Raw genomic sequence first — 20077 nt, forward strand, 5'->3', positions numbered from 1 at the left:
TCATTGCAGCTCTACTCGAAACATATCTGAATTCTGTAAATCACATGAGCATCAGCTTCGTGGTGTAACTGTTCAGCGTTAAAGTAAACACACTGTGATGTACTTCAGGGGGACCCCCAGTACCTCCTATACCACCTTTACTTTGTGAAATACTGAGTGCTACCTCACAGGATGTGACCACATGATGCAGGGACCCTCCCCCTGCAGCCCTTCATACTTTATGAGGCTCTGCAGTCCCTGCTGTCAGACATCATGGACGTGATCATCTTTAAGCACAGCGTCCTCACAGTGTCCATCTTTTTACTTTGGACTGCAGGTAATTTACAATCAAATCGACCGTGGACTGGTTTGTAAATCATTATCATTTATAATGATATTGACGTGATATGGAGGCTCAACCACTGAAGGGTATTATAGTATATGTTCTTGTTTCACTCAGGTCTAACTGACGGAAGCGATGTCACCCAGACTGACATGCTGTGGGAAACACAAGGAGAGAGTGCAACAATGAACTGCACCCACACAAAGGGTGCTAGCTACTTCCAGATGTACTGGTACAGACAGCTGCCAGGAGAAACTATGGAGCTAATCGTGTTCACAATACCAGGGAACAAAGGTAATCATGATTTTGGAGGATTCAGCAAAGACAAGTTCTCAGCCACAAAGCCTGACGCTGAGAGCGGGACGTTCACCGTGAAGGATCTGCAGCCAGGAGACAAAGGCTTGTACTTCTGTGCTGTGAGTCAACACAGTGACACAAACTCAGGAGGAGGCTGAGCAGAAACCCCTCTGCTGGAGTCACGTGAATAACAGAGATCAGTGAGTTCAGCTATCTGCAGGTGGAGCTCGACAGACTGCTTTTCAGTATGCAGTGTCATTAGTGACTTGTTGTCAAAGTGAATGAGAAATCACAGGCAAGACATAGACATTGTTCTCCATGCTGCTGCTGAGCATGTTTCCGGATGTTTGTAGAACTTCATTCAGTTCAGAGCTTATATTTTATCATCATGTGAACAGTGACATGTGTGAGGGAACCTTCTGCAGCGATGGAGAGTCAGGACTCCGAGAGACACGAGGAGAGCTGGAGCTTTGATGTCAAACAATGATGTTTATTACAAGCATCGGCCGGAGAATTCATATCATAAGTCACAGCAGCCAAAGGCTCCAGCTGCACGGGTGGGTTGTCATGTCAATTCTGATCAGCCTATCTCTTGATAGACCCTTTAACTAGTTTACAGAGAGCTAATCAGCATATTGGGGGAAGGTATCCGTGAACACCTGGAGACACTGAATCACTCACCTGACTCTATGGCTCTGGGACCGAGAGTTGACCGGTCATAAAACTGATAATGTCAGCAATAGCTGAGACTTCCCATTCCTTAAGACAGATAACAGACTTAGGGTTCGTCGCAAATGTCAACAGGCCGAAAGGTTAAATATCTTAAGTAAAGAAGAATTATTCTTTGACACTTAGGAGTAAGACAGAAATATTTCTCTAACAACATTTATAGACATATACTTGTCGATTGTTTTTTTTGTTAAATTGTTTTTAACTTGCCTTTGTGACTCTTTTCCTCTCACCCCTGTTCGACAGTTCAATGTCTGTGCTGTGTTTTGCGACTCAGTTTAGAATATAAAACATTTCATCTATAGACCATCGCCTCCGTGTTTAATGTCAAAGTTATGTGAAGTGCACCTCGGAACAAAAGGAAAATGTTAGTTATTAATATAACATTTAGTTCCATTATGTTTGACTGCTAACTAATGTTAGAGCTAGAGAGCAGGACTTTTACATGTCGACATATAGATGTATGTGCATTACATTCAGGACGGGAGGGATATTGACGAATCAACAACAGCGAAGAGTAAGATGGAAGGTGTGGCAGGACATGCTGAGGTTTTTCTGAAGTGGGTGATCCAGATTAATGAAGAGATTTAGCATTCAGAGGAAGTTTAAAAGAGATGGCTGTAAGGAGGTGCAGCGAGCTCACCTCACATACTGTTCGTGTGTCATAAGCATCAGCGTTGTTGGTGTGATTCCTCTCGCTGCCAGAGAAGATTATTCAAGACGATTGTAGACGTATTTCTCGGATCTTCATTTACTTAATTTGTATTATTTATCTTTTGTATTTTATTTTTTTATGAATTCCTTTCTGATCAATTCTTTTCAATCGTTGGTTTGTAAAACCCCATTTATCTTTGTATTGATGATGTCAGCTCTCATCGTCACCGTTTGTCTGCTCTGTGCTGCAGGTTTTATACATATCTCCCAGTTAGCTATGATGTCAGAAAAGTCTTTACGCTCGTCCTCTGCTGTTCACTCTGAATCCATTGCTTCATGCTTTGGTGGTATCATTTTATTCTTTAACAGATTAAATAATCATTGAGTTGATCAAATGTCTGAAAATAATTAAAATAATCGTTTTCAAAGCAAACTTGTTAGAAAAATATCACTCGTCACCGGCTTGATCTTCAATATCAGGATATGTATTTATTATCCTTGCAAGAATGGAAGTAGTCATCACTCACAGGGCTGCGTGGGACAACTAGTTCCCAGAACAGTGTCTTTCAGATGCTTATATACACGGGAGGGGGTTACAGTCAACAAGATGGAAGAATACTGGTTCAAAGCAGTATTCTGACATTAGTAAAGACTAGCTAAGGCCTGCGTAAGCAATAAACATGACAGTCATATGCCTATCTCTCTCTAGGGGCTGTGTCATCTGCCTTCTGAGGAACATGGCTATCATAACTTCAACAGTGTCTCATGAGCGTCATCCATGTAGTCATACATCCGGCTACGTACACGGCTACGTACACGGCCACGTACACGGCTACGTACACGGCTACGTACACGGCCACGTCGGGCCTCTGTTATCATGTGCTTCTCTGATACAGAAGGAACATTCAGTATTTTCCCAACAAAACGTATTCAGACCAATTATTTGAAAAAATAAAAGCCGTCTTGAGATTCCAGAGGCGGGAACCAGTACATGATTTTTTTCGTCTTGATAAGTTGTATTGCCATCTACATTATATATTCAAGATGAACGTGTCACATGTCTGTCTCCTCCCCTCTAAGTTGACTCTGGTTGCGTTCAGTCGGTCTGAGAGAGGAGGGTGAAGACATCATGATCCGAGACATCCTCAGCATCTCCCTGCTGCTGCTCCTGCTCTCCCGTACGGTTCTATTCAGTCTTTGCTGGAGGTTTAATCTTTTGTAAACATGTCTGTGTTCCTAAAGCTTTTCTCTTTAAATGCAGGTCCTTCACTGAGCAGGGAAGTCTTGCAGGATCCATCATCGATATTAGGAAGTCCTGACACTCCAGCAACAATCAGCTGCAGCCATTCAACCAGTTCATACAATATGATCCTGTGGTACCAGCAGCCGACGGGCCACTCACACCTCAACCTCATTGGATATGTTTATGCTACTAGCCAATCCATTGAGGATGCCTTCAAAGGGCATTTCGAAGTGAGTGGAGACGGCTCAGTGGAGTCTGAACTCCGTGTGCTGAAGCTCAGACAGCCAGAAGACAGCGGCATGTATTTCTGTGCAGCTAGTCGACACGGTGACTCAGAGTCGCTCTCGCTGCGACAAAAACCCTCTCTGATAATCGGCCTCATGAAATCACTCCGATGAACGACACACCTGCATCACACTGTGGCAGGAAGTCACCACGATACCATCAGCATACCACTGGAAACCAACAATACTGACACTAGGTTTTCTCTCATTATTCATTAAACTGCCAATTATTTCATTTAGTAAAACATTTAGATTCCTGATCCTTAAAGTCCAAGGTGAAGTCTTTAGATGCCTTGTTTTGTCAGTCCAACATAGAGGTGCAAATTGCTAAATGCTGAGGGACAACTTTGGAGGGAGTGGTAATTTATGCATTAGTATTATTTGATGGAATATATTTAGACTGGGCATCTCTGCAGCTTTACAAATCTGTATTCAAAATGACATTTTGACATTAACAAATAGTGTGCAGCAATTTGGATAATAAGACAAAAAATGCTGCAATTAAAAAGATTTAAAGATGTCAATACAGTTGCAGATTCGTTGCTTTGTTGATTGATTTATCCACTGCAGACGTGGGACAGCCCGTAACGTCGACCCCTCCTACTTCCTTTTCCATCCATAGCTAAGTTCAGTCAGCATTTTAGTTTTGTTTTCCTCTGCGTTAGGATCATGGTTAGACTCCTTGTGCTTTTAGCAGCTTTGCCGTTCTGCTTAACAGGTAATGTTAAAGTAACTCGTAAAAGGTACCAGAATTCACGTTTATCTCAAAGTTGTTGGTTTAAAAGGTTTCTCGAGAACTTGCCCTTTGCTTTTACTCCCTGGTGGTTGTTGTCTTTTTGTTTTAATTAAGTCTGACAACTATGCGACTCCACAACCTCCTCTGTCTCCAGTCTCAACGTCATGTTTCACAGTCATACTCTTGTATTGTTTCCTCTTTATTTGTACCATAAATAACTAAATCAATATGTGTTTCAGAACCGTCAGAGAACAGCGTTCATCAGAATCCCTCGGCGCTGATCAAACACCTTGGAGAAGACGTCCTGATGACGTGCAGCCATTCAAGCGCACGCTTTGATCAGGTCCAGTGGTATAAACAGTCTGCTGGGGGAAATGACATGGTGCTACTCGGCTATGTACGATTCACTAATCCAACTGTCGAAGCTCAATTTAAAGGCACTTATAACGTGAGTGGTAATGGGCAGAGTCTGGCACATCTTCATATTCCAAAGGCACGTCGATCTGAAGACAGCGCAGTTTATTTCTGTGCTGCCAGCGAAGCACAGTGCTGCACACACCCTGCGTCTTCAACAAAAACTCCCTGTAAAGCAGCCGGATACACAATGTGGAATTACCACATGGATAAGGAATACACCACATAGTGAGCGACTGATATCAGACAGCTGGCTCACCATAAGACAGTCGGACAGAGGGAAAGGGAAAGGGACATTTTTAGTAAGACAAACAGTTTTAAATATATTATTTTATTATTTTTGGAGAGTGCTGTGTATTTTTTTGCTGTCGGCAAACTGGTTGACATTACATTTGAATGTTTCTGTCACTCCAGTAGGTGGCGCTGTAGCTCCAGAAACACTCTCTTGTGAAACACATGAAGCACTATGAAATATAAAGTAGCTAGGGAATATATAAAAGGAGGATGTTGATAAAGAGACGACAGCATCAGAGCCACGCAGTGTGTTCACTCAGCGAGGACAAGATGCCAACATTGTTCTTTTTATCCTGGCTCGTTGGTAAGATATTTAACCAGTCCAAAATAGCACTATCTATAGATCCTGCATTGACTGATGATTTCTTTTTCTTTTTAGGCATCTGTGTGAGTCTTGATGTGCGTCAGTCTCCCTCTCTTATCAAAAGACCTGGAGACAAAGTGCAGATCTCCTGCAGCCATGATAAAACGGACTACAGGGTGATGCTCTGGTACCAGCGCCCACCTGGAGACACAGCTCTGAAACTCATCGGGTATTTGAATTACCAAGCTGTCACAATGGAGGAGCCATTTAAAGAACGGTTCAATATCTCTGGAGATTTGAGTGGAGTAAAGAATGGCTCTCTTACAGTCCGAAAGACTGGAGTTGAGCACAGTGCCGTTTACTTCTGTGCAGCCAGCGAAGCACAGTGACTGTGGCTTCCTTCTCCTTGATACAAAAACATCCAACCCTTATCAGTAGTTCAGGTTGTCAATGACATGTTCAGCAGTCCCCTCCCAGTCAGCTGCATTCATCACTTCCCCTTCCTCTTCAAACCTCACTCACTCCGTGGAGGCGTCTGCAGACCTCCATCACAGACAGTGATGTGATGTAAGATCCCAGAGACTTACTTCTAAAATACTTTGTCATAGTCATGGTTTATTTCGACCAAGTCATAATGATCGGCTTTCTCCTCTTCGGTTGTCTGGCAGGTGAACACATATAACCAGCATGGGTTGAATCATTATTTTCTTTACTCATAATCTATGATTTTGTAATGAACAATACCATAAATGAACATTTATGAATGAACAATATTTGTTTTATTTGTCTTTATCCAGGTGTTAGTCTGGGTCTTGATGTGCGTCAGTCTCCCTCTGAGCTCATCAAATCTCCTGGAGACAAAGTGCAGATCTCCTGCAGCCACGACAGAACGGATTACAGGGTGATTCTCTGGTACCAGCGCTCACCTGGAGACACAGCTCTGAAACTCATCGGGTATTTGAATTACCAAGCTGTCACAATGGAGGAGCCATTTAAAGAACGGTTCAATATCTCTGGAGATTTGCGTGGAGATTCGGTAAAGAATGGCTTTCTTACAGTCCGAATGACTGGAGTTGAGCACAGTGCTGTTTACTTCTGTGCAGCCAGCAAAGCACAGTGACTGTAGCTTCCTTCTCCTTGATACAAAAACATCCAACCCTTATCAGTAGTTCAGGTTGTCAATGAGACAACAGTCCCCTCCCAGTCAGCTGCATTCATCACTTCCCCTTCCTCTTCAAACCTCACTCACTCCGTGGAGGCGTCTGCAGACCTCCATCACTGACAGAATCAAACTAAAATACTTTGTCATAGTCAGCCTGACATGTCCTGCTTTATTTTGAATAAGTCATAATGATCGGCTTTCTCCTCTTCGGTTGTCTGGCAGGTGAACAAATATAAAAAGCACGGGTTGAATCATTGATTTCTCATTATCTATGATTTTGTAACAATGATTGTTTTATGTTCTTTATCCAGGTGTTAGTCTGGGTCTTGATGTGCGTCAGTCTCCCTCTGAGCTCATCAAACCACCTGGAGACAAAGTGCAGATCTCCTGCAGCCACGACGGAACGGACTACAGATTGATTCTCTGGTACCAGCGCTCACCTGGAGACACAGCTCTGAAACTCATCGGGTATTTGTATTTTAAAGAGGCCACAATGGAGGAGCCATTTAAAGATGATTTTGTCATGTCTGGAGATCTGAGTGGGAGTGCAGCAAAGAATGCCTCTCTAATAGTCAACGCTGTGAAACCAGAGCACGGTGGAGTTTACTTCTGTGCAGCGAGAGAAGCACGCTGACAGGAATCCCCTCTGAACTTTACAAAAACTCTGAACCATCTTCTTTCATGAGACGTGGAATAAACTGCTCAGACACAGCTGCTTTTGTGGTTGTATTTTGGTTTGATGCAATCATTTCATCATCAGCAAATACACTTGTGTTTGTATTGGTTTGGTTTATTACAAATTAACAAGGCTAATGTGCAGTAACATAATGTAATATCTGATCAAAATGTGTCAAAAGCTAAATGTCTTTTAAGAGGGAAGTACGTAGATAAACAGACAAATATATCTTACATGAAGCCACTCCTCCTTCCTCCATCACATCTGCTTCCTCCTTAACATGTGACTGTGAGAGAGGAGAGCAGCAGATAATAGTTCATGACCTAACGATCACTGCATTTCATCCATCACTTCAGAGTCATTCAGTCTCTACAAGATCATTACATTTCTCTTTTGCCATTTCCTCACGGGTAACAACTACTTTACAGGGTTGCCAGAAACTGACCATGATCAAAATCGATTATTCGGCAGCCCTGGCGAATAATAATCGATTATTCGACTTCCTTTGGACTTGTAAGTTCGAAGTAGTTCCACGAGGAGGAACTCTTTTTACCTGCCGCTTTGTTCATCTTTAGTCGCATGTGTGAGGGAGAGGGGGGGCGGGGTCGGTGTGTAGCGTGCTGCAGCAGCAGTCTGCTCTGCAGGCTTCCTCCAAGTTTACAGTAAAACAAACTGGTGGTGTGACCAATGACCATTTACAATTATTAATACTATTATTAGCATATATATATTTACATATATTTTGGTTGAAACTAAGCCAGAAAAAAAATACATACAAAAAAAAAATATATAAATAAAATCGATTTTTAAAAATAATATTCGATTATGGAGACTGTAGCGAATATTCGAATAATCGAATAATCGCTGGCATCCCTACTACTTTACAGTCAAATAAGATGTCCTTTACTTCCTCTGTTTACAGCAGGTGTTTCTCTGGGGGTTCAGGTCCACCAGTCTCCCTCTGCAGTCATCAGAAAGGCCGGAGAAGACGTGCAGCTTTCCTGCACTCACGGACACACCGACTACAGAGTGATGCTGTGGTACCAGCGGCCCCCCGGGACAAGGCTCTGGAACCCACTGGATATGGATATTCACAGTTCACAAACGAGTCATAAAGACAGTGAGGCTCTCAGACAAAAACCAGCTGGACGATCCAGAAGATAACAAACCACTGAAATCATGTGACTTCTCAGAACTTGACATTACATAGAGCTAGTTTACACCAATTAAATGTAGACAAAGATGTGTAACATTATTCTGGACTGACAGCCATTTGTAATTCATTGGGTAGTTTGGTGACCGTCCCCTTGCATCAGGGGTCCAATGTGGAGAAATCACTTTAGAGACTGTCAGCACCTTAAGCTTCATATGCTCAGGAGCCAACGAGGATTAGCTGGTGAATAGTGTTATTGTTTGAGACTGAAACTGGACCTGATGTCAGATGTAAAACAGGACACAAAATAGAGATGCGTTTTTTGATAATATTTCACATGATTATGTTGGAGACGACTGATCTCTTACGGCCATGCGAACAGTGACTGCTCAGTAGCTAAATGAGAAGTGTGATATTCTCATCAGGTGTTATGGAGCAGGCGGTGTAACCTGTTCATATAAAGACTTATCAACAACACCTTAGAGCAGGGCCCTGATTCAACCAACAGGTGGAGGCACAGCACATGGTGTGCAGCTTTATCATGGGGATAAATCAACCCACAGACTCACACTAACCCAACCCCCTCCCTCTTCACCCTGAGACTTGTTTTTCTCAGAGAAATGCTTTTCATCACACCAGTGCCAGACCATGTCTTCACCTCTGCAGATCTTTGTTTTCTTCTGTTTTTACTGTAAGATGATTATCTCACGTTGTAATGAATAATTACATTAATGTAGCCACTAAATATAATTAACATTTTATAACATTTCCGCCAATGACATTTACAATTTTCTTTCTCCCCAGGTCAGACGAGCGCTGTTAGATTTCAACAATCTCCTGCTCAGATAGTGGAGGAGAGCACTGAGGTCCAGATCACATGCAGCCATGACGATTCTTCCCTTGTATTAATGCTCTGGTATCAGCAGAGAGAAGACAGTTTCTCTATGACCCTCATTGGGTATGGATATGCAAACAGCGAGCAAAACTACGAGGGTCAGTTTGAAAAAGAGTTTGAGCTGACGAGAGAAGACACGCTGAGAGGAGCTCTGATTATACGCTCAGCGAACCCGTCACACTCGGCTGTGTATTTCTGCGCTGCCAGTACACAGTGATGTGGTGAATGCCAGTCCCTCACCAAAACCCTCGTCTCTTTCCTGAACACGAGATCTGTGTATTTCCACAGGAGGCGGTGTCTCTACACCATCAGAGGCAGCAGTGTTTCTCCGGCTACAGCACAGACCTGAAGGATGTCTCCAGCTGTGATAGCATTTCTCCTCTTCTTGCTTTCATGTAAAGAAATTACTTCAAAAAACAGCTATTTATAAGAATGGTTTTATTTTAGGTGGCTACTGTATTAACTCCATTTTCAATATGTTTGTCCACAGATCAAGCTGAGGGTGTGGAGTTTGAGCCGTCTCATCCCAGAATAGTCAACGACAAAGCCAGGGAAGAAATTAAATGCAGTCATAATGATAACAATCTATATGTCATGCTCTGGTACCAACAAACAGAGAGAGGTCTGATGAATTTGATTGGATACAGCATCAACGTTGTTAGTGACCCTATCTATGAGAAGGAGTTTGAAAAGCGGTTTGAGATAACAAGAGAAGACATCAAAAAAGGAGCCCTGATTATTCCTCGTGGCAGTGCATCAGACTCGGCTGTGTATTTCTGCGCTGCCAGTACACAGTGATGTGGTTTAATGCCACTCCCTCACTAAAAACCCTGCTCCCTTTTTCTCATGTTCAAAAGCTGAAAGGCAGACTGAATTACCGTTCTGACATTACACAGACACAGGATTTTACATTCAAAATAATGTTGTTCCTCACAGTCAATTCTTAAATGATCATGTTCTTATGATTGAAAGTGTTTCAGACATTTTACCAACATGAAGTTTCTCAATATATACTCTTTAAAAGAGTCCTAATAACCCAGAATTAGGACAGGAAAAACTGCAGAAACCGTTCATGTGAGGAGTCGGGAAAAAACATGAGAAAAAAAACAGTTACAGATGCAAGAAAAAGTATTTGAACCCTTTGGAATGACCTGGATTTCTGCATAAGTTGGTCATAAAATGTGTTCTGATCTTCATCTAAGTCACAACAACAGACACACAGTCTGCTTAAACTAATACCACACAAACAATTATATGTTTTTATTGAACACACCATGTAAACATTCACAGTGCTGGGTGAACCCCTAAGCTAAATCAGCCTAGGGGTCAGCCAACCTGGAGTCCAATCAATGAGACGAGATTGGAGGTGTTGGTTAAAGCTGCCCTATAAAAAATACACACCAGTTTTGAATTTGCTATTCTTAAGAAGCATTGCCAGATGTGAACCATGCCTCGCACAAAAGAGCTCTCAGAAGACCTACGATTAAGAATTGTTGACTTGCATAAAGCTGGAAAGGGTTCCAAAAGTATCTCTGAAAGCCTTGATGCTCATCAGTCCACGGTAAGACAAAGTGTCTATAAATGGAGAAAGTTCAGCGCTGTTGCTACTCTCCCTAGGAGGGGCCGTCCTGTAAAGATGACTGCAAGAGCACAGCGCAGAATGCTCAATGAGGTGAAGAAGAATCCTAGGGAGTCAGCGAGAGACTTAAAGAAATCTCTGGCAGATGCTAACATCTCTGTTGACGAATCTACGATACGTAAAACACTGAACAAGAATGGAGTTCATGGGAGGACACCACGGAGGAAGCCACTGCTGTCCAGGAAAAACATTGCTGCACGTTTGAAGTTTGCCAAAGAGCACCTGGATGTTCCACAGCACTACTGGCAACATATTCTGTGGACGGATGAAACCAAAGCTGAGTTGTTTGGAAGGAACACACAACGCTATGTGTGGAGAATCCAAAGGGTTCACATACTTTTTCTTGCAACTGTAATTTTCAAATAAATTCTCAGAACAAAAATTGTTATTTTTCCAATAAATTCAGGGACGCCTAACAATAAAATAAACGATAACATTCACAGCTTTTTACACCAAAAATAACAGAGCCAAGATGAGCAAGTTATATCATAGCTATAGTAAAGTTTGCCTTTGAAATGTTACCCATAACAATGCCATGACCGTTGGTTAGCTTAGTTAGCCAAACGTAGCTAGCTCATGCAAAGGCACATATCAAACAAATAAACTCACAATAAACAAAGAAGCCATAACCTGTTAGTAAAACTGACAACCAATGTTGATGAGTCCACAACTATTAACGTTTCTACTAAACTAAGGGACCAGTAACGTAACCAATGTATATATAAGCCAACCAAATGTAGTAACTGTTAGCTAGCTTAGCAAAACAGAGCTAGCATATGCAAGGAAGGGCACAAAGGCAAAACATTAACTCAACATAAACATGTTGGCACAAACGGCTAAGTATTTCCTTAGTAATGTGAAATTGTGCTTATGTCAAGGACAGAAAATGTAAAAAAAGTCTAAAGAGGACAGAAGTAGAATATTAAAACTTCAGGCAACCGTTGGTGTCAGGATAACAGTTAAGTCAACAAGCCGTTAATGTACCACACAACTAAGGGACCCCAAACAGACGGTTTAGATCACTTTTAATTAACATTAGTTGAGATACACATAGGCTATTGTAATCTAATTAAATATGTAAGAAACAAAATAGCAGCTAGTACAAAGACAAGGAGGAAGTCTGAAGTTCACCGTTAGCTAGCCCAACGTTAGCCTCTTAACCGTTAGCATTACCAATTTGAATGTTGTAACCGTTAGTTAGCTTAGCCAAACATAATTAGCTTATGAAAGGACCCAAAGTCAACACATTAACTCACAAATTACATATTAGCACAAGCTGCAAAGTGTTTAGTGAGGTGACATTGTGCTTTCTGGAGTAAATGATAAAACATTTTAAAGAGTCCTGAGAAGTAGAATAGTAAAACGTCATACAACAGTTGGTGTTAGAACCGTTGAACCGTTATTTCCACAAAACGAAAGGACACCAACACGGTAACGTTAGCTAGCTTAGCTTACAGTTTAATAAACGTTAGTAAAGATACACTGGGCTACCGTCAACTGAGCAGTTACCTCTGGGAGCATCATAAAAGCAGCCTACCAAAAAAAGCAAAATAGCCTCTTCTCTGAAGTTCCCTGTTGAACTAAAGCTATCCCAACGTCAGACTAACTGTTAGCTAAACTACCAGAGTAAGTCAAAAACCATTAATTAGCTTAGCCAAACATTGCTAGCTGGCTAAGGGCACAACTCACAATATGCCTGTTAGCACAAGCAGCAGTTGCTTACCTTTGTGAAGTGAAGATTCAGAGAGAAGTGTACCTACAGTCCCGAAGCAGCCAAAATCATGACAGAAAAACTCGGTGTTGGTGTGAAGAACATCCTCCAAAACAAACAAATGGACTCCTGAAGCAGCTTGAAGACGGTAGTAACATAATTCCTTCACATGGCAGTAAAGTTGTCTAAAGTTTGTAGTATTTTGCAAATAACTTTGGTGTTTCAGACGGTGGGAATTTCGTGTATCCATCTTCAACACCGCTGAACACAGGGGGGGGGGGGCATTGCCAGATTAGAAGAGCGGTGTAATTCAGTGTCGAAATCTCAAATGGACCAGAACATGAAAGAAAAGTCAAGCTGTACCTGAAACCACACAAAGCTAAGGAGTTCATATAAGTGAGCAGGTGTCAGTGTGGTAAAGGTCCTATTCAATATTTTTAGTCCGATTGACCTTCATCTGTGTCAATCTCTGCTTTAGTGTCTGTTATTTATTTTATTCTGTGTGACAGGATCAAAGTGTTGTGAAGAGATTGTCAAACACTGACCTCTTCAGGGTTCATGTGGGATTACATTTAGAATACAAATACAAATCACCTTGAGCTTTTCAAAAGTCAGGATGTGTCAAAGAAGTCAATATTTACTACAGAGGAAAAAAAGGCCGTCACTATGAACCAGTGTTTTGGTCAGGCAGCTGTCCAACCATCAACATTATTACTAATAATTCACGTCACTCCAACCTTACAAACGTTTCTAATTCATTTTCTGTCAATCCACTTATTGATTATTGGACTTTCAGCTGTACTAAGTTGTTGGCTTGCTTTATTTTTACTGAACATTTTACATGTACACTGAGATAAGGCTGAATACGCTGCAATTCATATTTACATAATACTGTATGGGACATCTGCAGAACAACATCACATCTCACAATTAAGAATATATAAAACAAATATAACCAATGTTTGCACAACACACATTTTAAAAGAGTAAATATACTATCATGATTTAATGTAATGCAATGTTTAACTTAAAGTGTTTTATAGGGAGCAAATATGAAATACCAACAACTCAATTCAGAAGGACATATTTGAATCGCCTAAAATGAGTTGCATGTTTGCAGATTCACGTTATAAGCACAAAATAAATCAACTTAAGTACTTGATAAAAAAATGTGTAGCCTACTATAACTTTGAGGGGATTATTTGTTAGTGAGGAATAAATTGCTTTCATGCCACTCTGAGACATTGTTCACATTGCTCTTTTTAAGGACTTGTGTTGCAGAAAAAGGATCCACGACTACAGCCTCACATCTGTGTGTGTGTGTGTGTGTGTGTGTGTGTGTGTGTGTGTGTGTGTGTGTGTGTGTGTGTGTGTGTGTGTGTGTGTGTGTGTGTGTGTGTGTGTGTGTGTGTGTGTGTGTGTGTGTGTGTGTGTGTGTGTGTGTGTGTGTGTGTGTGTGTGTGTGTGTGTCAGTGAAGTGTCTGACGCTGCAGGATGAAGAGGTGGGCAGCAGAGACGTCCCTCCCTCTGAACACAAACACCTCTCTCCCTTCTCCTTCCTCCCTCTTCTTTTCTTAGCTGTCACAGAAATAGCAGCAGTAGAGACACACACACACACGCGCGCGCGCACACCACACAGAGAGATGGAGGCTGAGATATGGAGGCGCTGGGGGGAGGGAGGGGGGAGAGAAGCAGAGAGACTTCAGGTTTTTGTCTGATGCTTTTTCACCGTGGGGACAGGGGGCCACGGTGATACAATCCTATAGAGCCGCTGTACAAAAACCTCCTCCATTAACAGCCCCTGTGTTCCTGCTGGGGGCTCCCCGTGGGGGGGGGGGGGGGTATCAAGGGTTCAAACTCACTGCACACTTTGGCAGTAAAACACAATTCACGTGGACAAAATCTGCAGAAGAAATAGTTTTAAAATTATCTTATTATTTATATGTGGAGCATCAGGATGCCTCTCTTTCTCGTCTGGACAGAAACCTTGGACTTGATGACATTATGAATCCCGTCCTGCATGTCTGAGCCTTCCTCCTCCTCTGGAGTCTCAACGCGCTGATTCTGGAGACTTTGGAGACTTTGTGGATCGAGGAGACTCTCAGTGTGACTCTGGAGCTGAAGCCTACTTTGGAAAGGGAACGAAAGTCACTGTTTTAGGTAAGCAGCTTCTCTCCCTGCTTCAGCGTCATGCTACACACGTAGCATCGTTTTAATGTTGGCGTGAAAGTGAAGGAAAACACTGTTGTTGTGAAAGAGTCTATTGACCTGAAGGGAGAACACTGTGAGCTACACTCAACCTGCTTACTTTGGACAAGGAACCAGACTCACAGTTTTAGGTAAATATTTCACTCTTTTACTCTACTATAAAATCAACATTGCTTTAAAGACTCAACAGAAGTATCGGTAAAAAAAGATAGTTCTGGTAGAGAAAGACCTGAGAGTTTCATGCTCAGTGTTTCTGCACTGTGACAATGCGAACGAGGCTTACTTTGGAAAAGGAACCAAACTGACGGTTTTGGGTAAGTCGATGATAGCTCAAATGTAACTAGCTAAATGTGTAAAGCTTTATGTGGTGCGTGAAGACACTTAATACGTTAAGTTGTGCTCAGAGCTTTTTGATATGAAGCTTCAGCTCTGTGCCAATTACCAAGCCTATTTCGGACAGGGAACCAAAGTGACTGTCCTCGGTGAGTACGAGCTCCGCATTTCTTCTCATTAATTCACCTGCGAGAGAAATGAAACGTGCTAAAGCAGGGATGTGTTTACAGCGTTAACGCAACATAAAACTGTTTTTCTGAACAACCAGACTAGTGTGGAGAAAATGTTGGTTTTAGGATTTAAAATAAAACCCAATAAAGTACGTTTGAAAGTAACTAAAAGCAACATTTCAAAATAAAAGTGTTGTGCAGTTTTGAGCACGGATCGGGCTCACTGTGACTGGTGTGACTGAAGCTTACTTCGGTGGAGGAACTAAGCTAACTGTTTTAGGTAAGACATCAACACAAATTCTAATAACACATATTTTGTCTTAAGTTATAGCTTACTATTTGTGGTTGTTAAGCTTACATATTAACATAAAACCCGACTGCTCTAGTAACATAAAGTCTAAACGGGTTATTGAGAGGTTCCTAAAATAATATTGTAAAGGAAACAGGCGGCAGTTGTTGGTGAAAAGGTACGCTGCATTTATTACAAAACTAAAAGCAAAGTTTCTAAATAAAAGCAGCCGGTCGCGCAGTTTTAGACACGGATCAGGTTCACTGTGACTCTGGTGCTTCAGAGGCTTCCTTCGGTGGAGGAACTAAGCTAACCGTTCTAGGTAAGAAATGACATTTAAAAAAGGCTATGTGTCCAAAAGTGTAGCTCAAATCGTTTTGTTCTTTGGCTTAAACACGAACGGAAAACATCATTTCAGTCGAGAAACCAACGTCTCTACTCATATCAATTCTTATAGCATTGTTTTTGAGAGGTTCCTCTTAAACTCCTTGTAAAGAAAATAGGCTGTGGTTTGAAAAGTAAGTGGCATTTGTTATGAAAAAATGTTTTTAAAGTAAAGCAGCATGTGGAGCAGTTTTAGACACGGATCAGGTTCACTGTGACTCAGAGCTCAGAGGCTTCCTTCGGTGGAGGAACTAAGCTAACCGTTCTAGGTAAGAAAATGTTAAAACTTTATTAAATATTTGTCAGTTTTACTTTAATTTAGTTTACATTTGTTTAGTATCTTTGCACTGTGACAATGCAAACAAGCTTTCTTTGGGGTGAAGGAAGTCAAGAATGGTTTAAGATTTTCCATTTTCCTTTGCCAAGCTTTGTTTTAGGATCGATTCTTAAGGAAACGTCATGTAATGATGTTAATAGATCATTAAATACTGTTAAGATATGATGTTGTGAAGACGTTTCTGACACTTGTTTGCTAATTTTCTGCAGCAGCATTGTGTTGCTTTGAGTCAAAACTGCAAAAGAAAATGTCAAAATGTTTCCCTTCCATGCATCAAAACGTGAAAGAAAATGGAGTCTATAAGTAGGGTCATGTAATATAATGATGTACTTCTTAGTGTAGAACCTAAAAAAGCCCCAAAACAATCAAAAGTTGGAGGTAAATTCAGCTGCTGATAGTTTTTAACATGTGAGTCGGCGCTGTGCTCAGACTCTTACCCTGCTGAATTTGGAGAAGGAACCAAACTAACTGTACTCGGTAAGATGACTTGATATGTAATTAATAGTGGAAAGCGTATTTTGCTATAAAAAAACTACAGGAAAATAAGTGTTATTTTAGACGTTGGCAGTTTTTGACATGTCAGTGAGCGCTGTGCTCAAACACATATCCTGCTGAATTTGGAGAAGGAACCAAACTAACTGTACTTGGTAAGATCTCTGCAATAACTTTAAGAAACAACAACATTTACGTGAAGTTTAATTCTGCAACCTGTCGGGTTTTACGTGACATTTCTGTTCAGTGCCTCTTTGTACCCGGATGTTCTGGTCTAGATTCTCGCATTAACATTTTGTATCTATGTCCAGCTTTCATTGAGTGATTTCTGTGCATCTGTTTTATAACCGTTAGTGCGACAGAGACTTCTTAACATTTGAAGTTGTCGGATTGTTAAGCAGCTGCCCGTTAGCTAAATCTGACACGTGTTATGCCCGTTATAACATTCTCTGCAACATTTAGCGTATTGTATTTATTTGTTGACATGTATATCGTTGACTTCATCCGGATCAATTGCACATCGGTGATAATCTCGCACTATTATATATATTTTTTTAATTAGTTTTATGTCTTATATTTATTTATGCATTGTTGGAGGAGCTTGGGCCTTAGAGATTAGATTGTCATATCTACCCTGAAGCTGCTGTGCATATGAAGCCTTTGAGTCTTGAGTAAATGGGGTTTTCTATTTTCTATTCCGTCTAAAATGTGTTGACGTCATGTCTGAGGGTTTTCAGTCTGTGGCTGATATGCTTCTATTGTCTCGTGCTTTTACATTCCTTTCTTCTTGTCCATTCGGTCTGGTCTAAATGTATTTATGCTGCTTTGTTATATATGTATTGATGTACAGCACTTGGGTCACCTCTGTTGTTTTTAAATGTGCCATATAAATGACGTTGGATTGGAATAAAGTCATCATTGTATTACTTTCTCCTTTGTCTCTGCAGAACCAGGCCGGGATGTCTCTGCCCCGACAGTCACAGTGTTCCCTCCGTCAGCAAAGGAGTGCCGGAACCAGAGAGACCGTGAGAGGAGGAAGACCCTGGTGTGTGTGGCCAGCGGATTCTACCCGGACCACGTCGGTGTGTCCTGGCAGGTGGGCGGGGGGGCCGTCAGCAGCGGGGTGGCCACCGACAGCAGCGCCCTGCGGGAAGGCAAGACCTACAGGATCAGCAGCAGGCTGAGGGTCTCGGCCTCAGACTGGTTCACACCGGACCGGAAGTTCACCTGCAGGGTCAGCTTCTTCAACGGGACTCACACCAGCCACCATGAACACACGGTGGAGGGGGTCCAAGGTGAGGCATTCAAGTACTAAAGGAATGAGTTTTTAGTATCAGGACATCCTCGGTCCCGTCTAACCGGACAGAGAACGAAGCGGTATACCAACAGCTTTATCCCAGCAGCTATTGCACAAATTAACAAATCGTAGGAGCGTCACACAGATGCCTATTTATTTATTTATTTATTTATTTATCTAGGCCTAATAATTAATTTTGAATGTCCGTGTTTTTCTTTTTAAACGTTTTTAAATATGTTGAGATTTGACGGAGCAGAGTGTACTTTTATTAGAGATGTGTCTGTGTCTGTTTCTAGAGTGTGTCAGGATGGATCCCTTGTCTTTTTATCTGCAAACTAAACCGACCTACGGGTAAAAATAAAGAACCTGAACCCGATCCATGTTGTTCTCCTTTCAGGTGCGCAGGCCGCCATGACCAGAGGTAAATACACTGTTCTGTGCTTTTAGAAACACACATAGACAAGGGCGTCACTTTGTGTGTAACGAGTGGTGGGGTCACATCGTTTCAAACAGATCTCATAAGGCAATGTGGTGGGGGCTGGGGGGGGTGTGAGGTCACCATGGTTACCAAGATCAGGGGAAAACAGGAAACTATCAACAAACAAACTCAAAAGGAATAAATTAGAGGTTAAATCCTTTTGTAACTAATGCACACCGACTGCTTTGGATGCTTTTAAGTGAACATATCGACATTATATTTGTTGTGTTGAGGATCTTTTTTGATCAATTTAATGTAAGAAATATTCTGATCAGTGAAAGTTACTGATCAGTGCACGAGTGAGCCGGGGGGGGGGGGGTCTTTGAAGTTGAGGACATTGCACATTTATTTATTCTTTAGTAACATTGCATTTTACGTCTTCCTATTTTTGCACATTTCGTAAAGCTTTTTAATTTGTAAGTCAACATTTCTTGGTGCAATCTTTTTACAACAACTTGTTTTTTATTGTTAAAGTTTTTAATTGTTGCTGTGAGGGTCTGAGGACAGAGAGTCCGTACACACTTTAAATCCTCCAGAGAGAAACGTGAAATCTTTGTGAGAAATTAAATGTGAACAAAATAGCAACAAAATAAGCTTTTCTCAAAAGTGTAAAAGTCACACATGCAGCAGGCTATACTTATGTATAATATCAACCACAGTGCTACATGTCTCTTCTTCATGTCTCTAAATATCTAAATGTTCCTTCAGAGAAATACTTGAAGACGACCCAGGCGGCCAAACTGTCGTACGTTGTGTTCATCGTGAAGAGCAGCGTCTACGGCGCCGGCGTGGCCTTCCTGCTGTGGAGGCTGCCGGTTGGTTCACTTCTGGATGAATAAAGCAGGCATTCAAATATGTGAATAAATGTAACTTAAAAACACTCCTCCCGTCTGTGTGTCGCAGGGATCAGCGGGGAAGCAGAACAACTGAGTGCCGAGGCCGGAGAAAATAGATCCAGGGCATCAGTAATGCTGTTATATAACCACAGGTCGCCTTTCGTCCCATTCAATCCATATTCCTGTTGAAGCTATATGACAATGAAATACTTCAACATTATAAATTGTTCTTATGCTGATTCTGTGTTTTTGTATCGCTTGTTCGCTTAATTTTCTACTCAATAAAACTCTTTCATCCAATCAATCATGTGCTTTCATTTCTCCATAAGACTGTTATTCCATGACTCTCATTAAGGCGCACCGTTAAGTGACATGTTGGTGAAATCACAGTATGGACCAGTGCCATGTACAGGAAGCACAATGTACACACATATTGGAGGAGCACAGAGACAGTGTTCAAATTCTGTTTCACACTTATTGCGGTTGTGCGTACCTGGCAAAGGAATGTTTTAATGTAAATACATTCGCACAATAAAAGCTAAATATGTGTTTGTGACGTCCCGACTAGGGGAGGAGGAAAGCAACATACACCAGTTGGAATTGGTAATAATTATAAATAGTTTTATTGTGTAACAAAATGGAAGGCCTGAACAAACAAAAGGGCGTGGGTTTGAACGGGCGACCAACAAAGGAAGGACTCTAATAACGGAGCCCACTGACATACAAAGAAATAGGTACTA

At 41.5% G+C, this 20077-nt stretch overlaps 1 protein-coding gene across 1 annotated transcript; it reads left to right on the top strand.

Annotated features, from left to right (window-relative positions):
- The first annotated feature begins 230 nt into the window (after positions 1-230).
- Positions 231-19641, top strand: LOC117463432 (immunoglobulin lambda-1 light chain-like). The gene is made up of 8 exons (XM_034105667.2): positions 231-316; positions 440-742; positions 14464-14470; positions 15455-15504; positions 17680-18021; positions 18421-18444; positions 19210-19316; positions 19405-19641. Exons 1-8 carry the CDS (start codon positions 253-255, stop codon positions 19429-19431), a joined length of 924 nt encoding a protein of 307 aa, XP_033961558.1. The 5' UTR covers positions 231-252; the 3' UTR covers positions 19432-19641.
- The last annotated feature ends 436 nt before the right edge of the window (positions 19642-20077 follow it).

Source organism: Pseudochaenichthys georgianus, chromosome 18 (genome assembly GCF_902827115.2).
Source record: "Pseudochaenichthys georgianus chromosome 18, fPseGeo1.2, whole genome shotgun sequence".
NCBI classification, from domain to species: domain Eukaryota; kingdom Metazoa; phylum Chordata; class Actinopteri; order Perciformes; family Channichthyidae; genus Pseudochaenichthys; species Pseudochaenichthys georgianus.